Consider the following 12,489-nt stretch of genomic DNA (forward strand, 5'->3'; position numbering starts at 1 on the left):
TTAGATAAGCTTTAAGCTCTCTAAAGCCACAGGATTAAATAAAGGATATTCTTTCAGCATCAGTATAAACCAAAAGTACACTAACATAAACAACAGCATTGTATGTTCATTCATTTATACATTTATTAATCTCCACTTGCTCTAAATCAGAAGCCATACGAGGTGCTGGGGGAATCCCAAGATGAATAAAACAATGTATTCTTGCCCTCAAGCAGCTCTCCATTTGAATTTTATTTGCAAAACTGTAATACTTTAAGCCATCATTAATTCACAATTGAAGTAGGCACTAATTCATAGCTGAAACCGAAGGCCTGAGATGGCACAGAGAAATGGTACAACAGAGGCGGGAGTGGGCAGGAAACATGACCACTAAAAAGAAAGGAAAAGGAAACTAGGGCATATTTCTGGTTTTAGGAGTCAGAGCCTCATTCAGAGTCCAGATCTGCCAACTACCAGCAATGTAAACAATTTTGGTTTTTGCAATTAGTACGTATGTTATAATTAAAAAATTTTTAATTACCAAAAATGTTCCTTGTTTCAGTTTTGAAGATCAGATGAGGACACTGGAAAGTATACATACAGCACAGAGCTTTTTAGTGGGAAGCTCGACTAGTATAGTAGTTTTTTAAAGAAATGCAGTATCCCCTTAATGAATGTTCAATACAATTTTGTTAATTTAATTTACATTAATACACTTTTTTTTTTTTTTTTTTGCAGACACGGGCCTCTCACTGTTGTGGCCTCTCCCGTCGCGGAGCACAGGCTCTGGACACGCAGGCTCAGCGGCCATGGCTCACGGGCCCAGCTGCTCCGCGGCACGTGGCATCTTCCCGGACCGGGGCACGAACCCGTGTCCCCTGCATCGGCAGGCGGACTCTCAACCACTGCGCCACCAGGGAAGCCCTAGATTAATACACATTTTGTTAATACAGTTTTGTTCATGATGATGATGCTCAGTAATAGAGACTGAAGCAAAAGGCTAAACAAAAAAGTAAGAGCCTTCAAATCAGCCACATCTAAAGTCAAATTAGGGTTCGAGCTCTTGAAAGAAGTTATTTTATCATCATGGACAAATTTTCACAGGGTGGTAAAGAATAAATGTTAGAGATATAAGGCCCTCAACATAGCTACTGACACTCCTCAAATATTAACTTCACTCTTCATGATCGCTAAATAAATGCATTTCCCAGCTGTCCTGGACGCCTGGGTTTTGGCTGCTCAGCATGCAAACCTACTTTTTTTTTTTTTTGTGGTACGCGGGCCTCTCACTGTTGTGGCCTCTCCCCTTGCGGAGCACAGGCTCCGGACGCGCAGGCTCAGCGGCCATGGCTCACGGGCCCAGCCGCTCCGCGGCACGTGGGATCTTCCCGGACCGGGGCACGAACCCATGTCCCCTGCATCGGCAGGCGGACTCTCAACCACTGCGCCACCAGGGAAGCCCCCAAACCTACTTCTTTTTTTTTTTTTTTAACATCTCTATTGGAGTGTAATTGCTTTACAATAGTGTGTTAGTTTCTGCTCCACAACAAAGTGAATCAGTTATACATATATGTATGTTCCCATATCTCTTCCCTCTTGTGTCTCCCTCCCTCCCACCCTCCCTATCCCACCCCTCCAGGCCATCACAAAGCACCGAGCTGATCTCCCTGTGCTATGCTGCTGCTTCCCACTAGCTATCTACCTTACGTTTGGTAGTGTATATATGTCCATGCCTCTCTCTCGCTTTGTCACAGCTTACCCTTCCCGCTCCTCATATCCTCAAGTCCATTCTCTAGTAGGTCTGTGTCTTTATTCCTGTCTTACCCCTAGGTTCTTCATGACATTTTTTTTTCTTATATTCCATATATATGTGTTAGCACACGGTATTTGTCTTTCTCTTTGTGACTTACTTCACTCCGTATGACAGACTCTAGGTCTATCCACCTCATTACAAATAGCTCAGTTTTGTTTCTTTTTATGGCTGAGTAATATTCCATTGTATATATGTGCCACATCTTCTTTATCCATTCATCCGATGATGGACACTTCGGTTGCTTCCATGTCCTGGCTATTGTGAATAGAGCTGCAATGAACATTTTGGTACATGACTCTTTTGAATTATAGTTTTCTCAGGGTATATGCCCTGTAGTGGGATTGCTGGGTCATATGGTAGTTCTATTTGTAGTTTTTTAAGGAACCTCCATACTGTTCTCCATAGTGGCTGTACCAATTCACATTCCCACCAGCAGTGCAAGAGTGTTCCCTTTCCTCCACACTCTCTCCAGCATTTATTGTTTGATGAACATATATGCAAAAATCCTCAACAAAATACTAGCAAACAGAATCCAACAGCACATTAAAAGGATCATACACCATGATCAAGTGGGGTTTATTCCAGGAATGCAAGGATTCTTCAATATACACAGATCAATCAACGTGATACACCATATTAACAAATTGAAGGAGAAAAACCATATGATCATCTCAATAGATGCAGAGAAAGCTTTCGACAGAATTCAACACCCATTTATGATAAAAACCCTGCAGAAAGTACGCATAGAGGGAACTTTCCTCAACATAATAAAGGCCATATATGACAAACCCACAGCCAACATCGTCCTCAGTGGTGAAAAACTGAAACCATTTCCACTAAGATCAGGAAAAAGACAAGGTTGCCCACTCTCACCACTCTTATTCAACATAGTTTTGGAAGTTTTAGCGACAGCAATCAGAGAAGAAAAGGAAATAAAAGGAATCCAAATCAGAAAAGAAGAAGTAAAGCTGTCACTGTTTGCAGATGACACGATACTATACAGAGAGAATCCTAAAGATGCTACCAGAAAACTACTAGAGCTAATCAATGAATTTGGTAAAGTAGCAGGATACAAAATTAATGCACAGAAATCTCTGGCATTCCTATACACTAATGATGAAAAATCTGAAAGTGAAATCAAGAAAACACTCCCATTTACCATTGCAACAAAAAGAATAAAATATCTAGGAATAAACCTACCTAGTACTTCCTGAGCCCCTTCCCCATTCTTCTCTAAGGGTGAGGACGAGAGGAGACGTGCTTCCCCCTGCCCTCTGGTGGCTGAAGCATGGCCTGCAGCCTAAGCATAGCTAAAACGATACTCCCTCCTGGGGCTCGGACTCTGAAGGGATGGCACAGCAGACACTGTCTGGGCTGCTGTGACAAGGGCGGTGCCTGCAGCAGAATCTGGGCATCACGGCCCCACAGCAACTTCTCATTAATTCTGTGACCTACACACTCATCCAATAAGTGAATTTTCTCCTTATGTAAACAGTTCCTGTTGTTTGTAAACAAGAACCCTAAACTAGTACACTTTGGTAAAACTAATAAAAGTAAATATCAGTGCCATGAAATTATTTTAATATCTTTTTCTCCATGACTGAATATACAAAGATAATGGGAGTAAAGTATTCTTCTGCTGTAAAGATGGGTGGAATATATCAAAATCCACTTGTTGAATTTTCTTTAAATAGTCCTCCAGAGCAACCTGAAAAAAGAGAATAATGGTCACTAGATCACAGAATGATTAAGTCTCTAAAAGAAACAAAAACAAACCCAGCAGGTATTAAGGCTATTTTAGTTTTCCTGAGATGGTCTTCTACATACTAAGAATGTAAATGAAAATTTTAAAAGAGAGAGAGAATAAAGACATCTTCTACGAAGTTTTCTATGAAGCCAGTAAAACTATGTCAGAGATCTAGTACTAGAAACATCAAGCCAATTCTGATCATAATTTAGTGTTCTGGTCAAAATGTGAAAGAGAAATTATTTGCCAGGCCTTATTACTAGATTCTGTAGAATAAAAAGGGGTGTTTCATTTGAGGAAAATGAACCCACCCCCCGCTACACACACAGAAACACACAGTGCCATGAGGGGGAGCTCAAGTTGTTTCTTTAAAAAATTATTTTGTGAAAAAGTTTAAAGGGTGTCCATGTTCTTGCTGGAAAACAATTTGCAACCAGGGAGAACAATCACAGGTCCCTATGAAGGTCACACCATGCTCCCCCCATCACACAAAACTTGACAAAGATTTCTCTGGGACCGGGGGCCAGGATGGAAAACACTGATGATGGGCAGTGCTCTTTATGCTTTTCAATCTTATTAATTTGTAAATTTTTATTAAACAGAGAAGCCACCTACTTTTGCCCTGCACAGTGTGAAGCGGCCCCACCGCCTTCTCAGCCCACATACACAGCTCCCCCTAGAGTTCTGCAGCGCAACCTGTGTGACCCACAGAGAGCATGTTTGTCCAAAGGATTGTGTGTTCTCCCAGACTTCTATACACTATAAACGGATGAGTGTACATACAAACAAATTCATTCTCTACTTTTGAAACCCTGCACTTATATATATGTACAGCAACAAACATGTGCATTAATGTACACAGATGCAAAAAAACTGGAAACAATCCAGAAGTTCTTTGACAACAAAATAAATGTTCACACAATGAAATATTAAGCTGCCATGAAATAAATGTAGCTAGATGCAATAATATGGATAAATCTTAGAAACACTCTGTGTGTGTGTGTAACCCAGAAGACATAAACAGAAAATGATCCATTTTTATACAGCTCAAAAAAAAAAAAAAAAAAACCTAAGGAACTTCCCTGGTGGCGCAGTGGTTAAGAATCCGCCTGCCAATGCAGGGGACACAGTTCGATCCCTGGTGTGGGAAGATCCCACATGCCACAGGGCAACTAAGCCCATGTGTCACTACTGAGCCTGTGCTCTAGAGCCCGCAAGCCACAACTACTGAGTCCACGTGCCACAACTACTGAAGCTCGCATGCCTAGAGCCCGTGCTCCGCAACAAGAGAAGCCACCGCAATGAGAAGCCCGTGCACCGCAACAAAGAGTAGCCCCTGCTCTACGTAACTAGGGAAAGCCCACGCGCAGCAACGAAGACCCAATGCAGTCCAAAAAAAAAAAGCAACATTTTGGTTAGGAATACATAAAATAGGGAAACGCTTTTCTAGAATAAAAGCAAGATAATAATAAATACAAAATTCAGGATAGCTACTTGGAGGGGCAAGGCAGAGGAGAGGCAAGGGGATGAGATTGGGAAAACACATGAGTGCAATTTAATGGTGACATTCTAGTTCCTGGATTAAGTGGTGAGTTCATGGGTGTTCATTATGTTATGCTTTATAATACATGCATACATATATATTCATTTGTAGATATCAAATAAAAAACACGTTAAGAGAAAAAACTTTGAAGATATTTTAGTGTACTTTCACATGTTCTCTTTTATTTTTGGAAAAAAGGGCTCATGTTATAATGTTCTGTAACCTGCTTTCTTTTAAAATCAATTCATATACTGTTATTAACTTTCCATCTCTAAAAACTTTATTATGTTCATTTTAATAGTTTTATAATATCCAATTATAAAGAATAGTTAATGAAATTAAGATACAAGCACATGAGAGTATTATACAGCCATCAAATATTATTAATAAATATTTCTAATGATGTGGTTAAATGTTTGATAAATAGGACACTGCCATATAAAGTGTAACTTTAAATATACACAGAAATTCAATTAAAAGAAAGAACAATGTAAACAGCATTTATCTCTGGGTCTGGGAATTGTAGGTGATTGTTATTTTCTTCTAATATTCTTTTTATATTGTCCAAATCTCTATTATGAGAATGTAATGCTTTTATAATTAGGAGAAAATTCCATTAAAATACAGATGAAACATGACCTGAAAATTAGAGCTCAACTGGGCATTCACAAATTAGGATTTGGTTCATGGTTAATGGTAAATAAATTGTTCAAAGTAACAAATTCATTGTGAAATTCTCAAAGATGTTACAATTTCTGAATATAGCTTCTTAAAACCTCATCTATAGAGCACAACATACTCTACCCTAGACTAGTCATTTTCAAATCATTTTTAAACAGCAAAACCTTCTTTGAACAAAATAATTAACAGCTGCTCCATATATAAAACAAATGAGAAGAGATGTGCCCCAGCTGGACTGAGGGTGTAGGATAGAAGCAGCTCCTCGGAAATTGCCATGTAGTCCCTCCACTTTCTCCTGGCACAGGACGGAAACAGAGCTGGGCTCCAGCCCCTAGAGTTTCTGATCCATTAGGTCTGCGGTGGATCCCAGGATCTACATTTCTAACAATATCCGAGGCATATGTTGCTGGCCTGGGGACCAAACCACTAGCCTAAGATAGTGGTTCTTAGGCCTAGCTGCAGTTCATGATTACTGGGGGAACTTTTAAGAAGTACCAATGCTAGATCCAACCTCTTTGATATGATTTAACTGGTTTGGGGATGGGCCCAATATTGCTTTGTTTTGCTTTAAAAGTTCCCCAAGTGATTCTAACGGACAAGCAGAGTTGAGGACAACCTATTTCACAAAAGTGAACAAAACAGACAAAGTCTTGAACTTTCTTAGAGCTTATAAGTCAAGACAGGTGATGGGGTACTTCCCCAGAGGTCCAGTGGTTGGGACTCCACACTTCCACGGCATGGGGTGTGGATTTGATCCCTGGTTGGGGAACTAGGATCCTGCATGCTGTGTGGTGCAGCCAAAAAAAAAAAAGAAAAGAAAAGAAAAGAAAAAAATAGAAAAACAAAGAGAGACAAAAGAGATGATAGTACATCACCGAAAAACCAAATAAATAACAATTAAAAATGGTGATATAGAACATTGACACAGAAAGAGATGCTCGACACCTCATTTATACAAAAAATACATCTATAATTACATGAACATAACAAGTCCAGAAAGATGAACAGACATTATCTCTGGAAAGGACAGAACTGTGCGAGCATTCTAATTTCTTTTGCCTCCCCTTATGTGAACATCTAAAACATTAACGTACTATCTTTATAATAAGCAAACCCAGAAAAGAAAGAAAATGATTTCAAACACTCAGATCTGAAACCCAGGATAGAAGATGTGAAAGGATAGAAATGAAAATATATTTTAGGGAAAAATGTAGAAGGTATGTTTGGTACTGTAGAACATGCATGAATTTTCCATTTTCAAACATCACAAATCTTTGAACCTTGGTTTCTATCTATAAAATGAAGTAAACCACACCTAGGAATAATGTATGCAGTGACCTAGCTCAGAACCTGGCCCACAGTAGGTGCTACTAACCGGAAGCTATTCTCATTTCTTTATGTATTTTACCACAGTGGTTCCTGAACCAGGCTACACATCAGAATCACCTGGGGAATTTTTAAAAATCACAGATCCTCTTAGAAATGCTCCCCTCCCCAACCTCAAGAGTCTTGTTTAGTAAGAAGACCCCAGGAATCTGTATTTTTGAAGAAGGCTTCCAGATTATTCTGATGCAGCCAGCTCAGCACTGGTCTGTGAACCACTTTCGGGAACCAGTGCTACAATATGGTCACTAAGGACAAAAAAAATAATAGACTATTAAGTCATACTTATGTGGCTATAAGTAGCCTAACACTCCTATGAGGTGGTTTCTCCTATGATTCCCATCTTACCTATGAATAAACTGAGGTACATAGTGATTAAGGAACTTGTTCCACAGCTAGTAAGTGGCAAAGCAGATTCAAACCGATGCAGTCTGGCTGCAGCCAGTGCTAATGACAATTCCACTCACCTGCCTCTGGGGAACAGAGGCATGACCTTCACCAAAAGCAGAATGTAACTAACAAAACATACCATAGGGAGGAAAACAAAACAAAGACTCCAAACTAAAGAACTGCACTGGGAACCTTATAAAATAGAAAAAAAAAATTATACACATCTGTTTCATTAATTAAACAACCTTCTCTGTTAATCTACTTACTGTTTGAAGGAAAGCAGGAAAGGCTTTTACAGGAACACTTCTGTGGAAGGACCTAGCCTAAAAAGGGAAGACAAAAGGACACTGGTTTGAAATATAAATACTTCTGGACATAAAGACTCTCCCTCTGAAAGTGAACACAACGCAACACCAGCGGTTTACATCAGCGCTGCTAGGAACGCTCTGGAAAGCAAGAAAACAGTTCTCATCTCCTGCCGGTTGGGAGTAATGTACCAAACCTAAAGGAATCAGGAAAAGGCACTGTATGAAGAATTCTCTTCTTTCTTACATTTGGTTTTGGCATTTCCAACTGCCTTATAACTTTGACCCCCCCAGCTCTGTGGTAAGGGGTACATGAAGACATACAGGTGACCCTAGAATAACATGGGTTCACTTACACGCAGATTGTTTTCAACAGCACTACACGATCCTTGGTTGGTTGAATCCACCTTTAACTTAACTCCCTGATGGATCATGTCCCAACTACTCATCTTGGATCTAACCTCATCTATCCAACCTAACACCCTACTACTCTGGACTACAGAGCCCTGATCCACTCAGGCTGATGTCCATCATCCAGCCCTCACCAAGCCCACTTCTGTCTAAAGGTCTTTGTTTATATTGTCAGATACTGCTTCTTATTCCTGACTCACTTACCCCATCTACTACAATTGCTCTCTTCAACATCATCCACAATTTACTAATCATCATACCTATCTTTTCTCTCAATCTCTCCAAGAAATGCAAAACTTCAGTATTCCCCATTCTTGGAACTTGCTCCTCCCTAGGTTTCCAAGACACTGACTCTGAGTTCTCTCACTTCTTTTTTTTTTTTTTTTTTTTTTTTGCGGCACGCGGGCCTCTCACTGCCGTGGCCTCTCCCGTTGTGGAGCACAGGCTCCGGACGCGCAGGCTCAGCGGCCATGGCTCACGGGCCCAGCCGCTCCGCGGCATGTGGGATCCTCCCGGACCGGGGCACGAACCCGCGTCCCCTGCATCGGCAGGCGGACTCTCAACCACTGCGCCACCAGGGAAGACCTTCCACTTCTTTTGATCATTCTTTCCTTCTCCTTCTTCCTATTAAATGGCCCTTCCTCCTCCTACCTGAGAAATGGAGGTGGGCTCAAGGCTCTGCCTTTGGTCTTATTGTTTAAGTGTATATTCTCCTTGGACAACAGCAAAGCCACACTCAGAGCTTTAAACATAAGCCTTCCACCTGGATGACTCCCCAATGTGTATCTCCAGTTCTGACCTCCTCTTAAAGTCACAATCCTACAGTCTGCATTTTAGCCCACCTCCCTAAATGCCCTCTAATCCCCTTACATTCAATGATGTCCAGCAGCTACCGATCAGCACCCAGCACACCACTGCATTTTTATTGTAGTCTCTGACTGGCACCATCACCATCTATATTTGAACTCCATGCAGCCTTCGACTTTCCTGCTTCCTGATTCTGCTACAGTCCAATCAGTTATCAAGTCTAGTTGATTCTTCCTCTGTTATATGTGTGTATATATGTATATATATATATACATTCACATACATACATATACATGGAAAACATCTACCCTCTCTAAATCACTCTATATTTTAATGACTTATTATAGCTTAGTTTTAAGTTTTAATGTTATAGCTTTATATATATTTTATATTTAATATATTTAAGTTATATTAAATATGATAATCACTTGTTTGTACTTTCTGGGCTTTAATAACTTACATGTAAATTTTAGCTTCAGAAACTATTTTGACTGAGCAACCTAGGTAAGTTACATTCGCTCGTATCTTGGAAGCATTTAGAGTAAAGCTACTAAGAAGGTTTAAGCATGCAACAAATCAGACACTTCTTTAAATGTGGCAGTAAGGAGATTATATACTAGAGATTATCATTAGAGTAAACAGGATGAAAGCCAAATTATAGTATGGTGAATGGTGCCATGGTGGTGAGGGCCTTGAGGTAAAATGAATGTACAACACTTATGCAAAAAAGGTTAATTGGGAGGGGAAAATAAGAAACAGAAGGGTCCAATGGGCTGCCTGTAACTTCAGAAGGCAGTAGCAACAAACCAGAAGATAAAAGGGGCAAGTTATCAGAAAGGCCAACTGAAAATACCAGCTGGGAACTGCTGACGATGCAAGGTCCTGGCAGAGTAGAAGAGGCATCAGCCTTGACAAGGCACAAAGGCACACTGTCCCCTGAGAGAGAAATAGTGAGTGGATGGATCAGAGAGGAGCCTAACTGAGGAAGCTGAGAGGGAGAAGGAGATTTTTTAAAAGTAGAAGTTCATAATAATCCCTGAGATAAATCTATTGGGATTTCAGTGAGCGATGGATATGGACTGCCAAAGAGAGAACACTACAACCATGCTCTAGGAGTAGCCACAGCTAGAAATGATAGTTTCCTAAATGATTTGGCAAACAGAGGCTACTTACATGCTTTAGATGCAAGTGTGCCTGGCTGGCCGTGTCATATACCACATCTCTCACATTTTTATCTTGGCTCTTCCGTAGAAAATCCTCTTGTGAAACACCATGCTGTGTGGGAAAATGTACACTACATCAGGATTCAAAAAGCACAATTAAAACTAGCTCAAGAAAACTGGTGATAGAACAGTATATACAGTAAAATGCCTATTTTGTTTTCTTGGTTTTTGTATTTTTTGGCCACACCGTGCAGCTTGCACGATGTCAGTTTTCTTTTCTTTCTTTTTTTAAAATATTTATTTATTTATTTGTTTGTTTCTTTGTTTGGCTGCACCGGGTCTTAGTTGCGGCATATGTGGCATGCAGGCTCTTTCATTGCAGTGTGCGTGCTTCTCTGTAGTTGCGGTGCACAGGCTCAGCAGTTGCAGCGTGAGAGCTTTCTAGTTGCGGCGCAGGGGCTCCAGAACACACAGGCTCAGTAGGTACAGCGCTTGGGCTCTAGAGCATGCAGGCTTAGTTACCCCGTGGCATGTGGGATCTTAGTTCTCCAACGAGGGATCGAACCCGCGTCCCCTGCATTGGAAGGCGGATTCTTAACCACTGGACAAGGGAAGTCCCCTACTTTGTTTTTTAAAATATATCTATATGTATGTGAGTGCGTATATAGACACACACACAGACACTCTCTCTCCTGGAAGAATATGCAACAAGATGCTAAATAATGACAGTTGTAGGTGAAACAAAATAAAGCAAGAAACAAACAGATAAGAAGCTTTAATAGAAAAGATAATAATGAACCTCCTCCAGAAAACAAAAGTTCTCATAAACAGTATTCTTTTTTAATGGATTATTTCCTCCTTTAAAATAAAATAAAGAACAGGCTAAGGTGACCACTAGGAATATTTACTGTAATTGCTTGAAAGGGAGTAAGGCATCAACATGTAAGTACACCAAGTGAAGTTCTCTGAACCTTCTTACTCATAGCTCCACCACAGACCTAAAATGCCTGACTGATAAAATTCTGACTTGATAACTCTGGAGCAAAAAAGCAATAAGCATGTGCTTCAAAACGGTCACTTGAATAGACTAAGCAAAGAACAAAGACAGGACGTCCCTCCCCATATTCTTGAGGTAAATAATTAGAGGGTACAAACAACGGCCTTACCAGCATACAAATATCCATGGGAAGGAATACTCTTCTTCTACTACCATGATACGGCGTTGCTCTCAAGCAAGTTACAATGCCTTGTGCTTTTCCAATGTGACTTGCGGCATGATCTGCATGAAGATCCTTTACACCTATGATTTTAGAAATCAACTGGGCTGCTCTTTTCTCTTTAAATGCATAACATGTCAACAGAAGCAGCATAGTGAAATGACCTAAACATGTAAAAGGTGTTTCTCCCATGTTTTATATCTGAAAAACAGGATTTCTGAGAGCAAAACTGGGCACAAAGACAAGCTGACCATTTACCATAAACAGGTTTCTGAACTTCAACTTTTAAGTAAAAGAGTTTTCCTCAGAGTACAGCACACCAAGAGCACATTTGGAATGTTAATTAGCTATCGTGGAAAAACACTGCAAGTCTTGCATTTCTTCTCCTCAGTGCAATTTCCATATGACCTCATTTCAAGTATATGCTTAACAAACATTCTGCTCTTTGCTCCCTCCTTTCATTGTGTTGGCAAACATGTCACTGAATGTGCAGGCAGAACAGGCCCAGGAAATTTGGTAGGGACCTGGGTTATTCTTTTAGGGTGACATAAAGACATATTACCTTCTTCAAATGGATGATATTGTCCTTGTCCCAAATAATTTCCTCATTACAATAAGACCTCACCAACTCAGAACAAAATCAAAGTAGGAAAAATACCATCTAAATGGCATAGTTTTTTTTTTTAAGACAAATCTCATAAAAACTTTTAGATACACAGTTTTATTTCTTCCACCTTTTGTTTTTAAACATGGGGAAGTATTATTGACAGAGAAGGAAGGAGTCAGGCCACAGGCCTTCCAAATTGTAGGAGATGCATAAAAAAATAGAATCATCTGCAATTACCAGATTATTAATTACAGCATGAGGTAGCTAAAGTCCTTTTATGAGAGCCTGGGTATTGTGATTAGTCTACATTCCATTCCAAAGAAAGGTATATATTATAATCCCCTTCTTACTCAAAAAAACAAACAAAAAATCTATTCCTTTCTAGTTGGTGCAAAGAAAAACTTCAGTGTTAAACTGGTTAGACTGTCAAATTATGAAAGAGT

General features: G+C 40.0%; 1 protein-coding gene across 6 annotated transcripts in view; it reads right to left on the reverse strand.

The window, feature by feature from the left end:
* Positions 1 to 2,047: 2,047 nt before the first annotated feature.
* NDUFAF6 (NADH:ubiquinone oxidoreductase complex assembly factor 6) overlaps positions 2,048 to 12,489 on the reverse strand; it is a 38,152-nt gene continuing 27,710 nt past the window's right edge. For 3 of the 6 annotated variants that reach the window (XM_082601233.1, XM_082601238.1, XM_082601236.1), the window contains 5 exons: positions 11,389 to 11,522; positions 10,233 to 10,334; positions 7,803 to 7,859; positions 4,155 to 4,235; positions 2,048 to 3,500 (listed from right to left, as the gene is read on the reverse strand). In XM_082601233.1, the coding sequence (XP_082457359.1) occupies positions 3,372 to 3,500; positions 4,155 to 4,235; positions 7,803 to 7,859; positions 10,233 to 10,334; positions 11,389 to 11,522 (503 nt within the window). In that variant the 3' untranslated portion in view covers positions 2,048 to 3,371. The remainder of the gene's footprint in view (positions 3,501 to 4,154; positions 4,236 to 7,802; positions 7,860 to 10,232; positions 10,335 to 11,388; positions 11,523 to 12,489) is intronic. The other 3 variants (XM_082601237.1, XM_082601235.1, XM_082601234.1) reach the window with 2 other exon arrangements.

This window comes from Mesoplodon mirus (genome assembly GCF_964341445.2).
Source record: "Mesoplodon mirus genome assembly, chromosome: 16".
NCBI lineage: Eukaryota > Metazoa > Chordata > Mammalia > Artiodactyla > Ziphiidae > Mesoplodon > Mesoplodon mirus.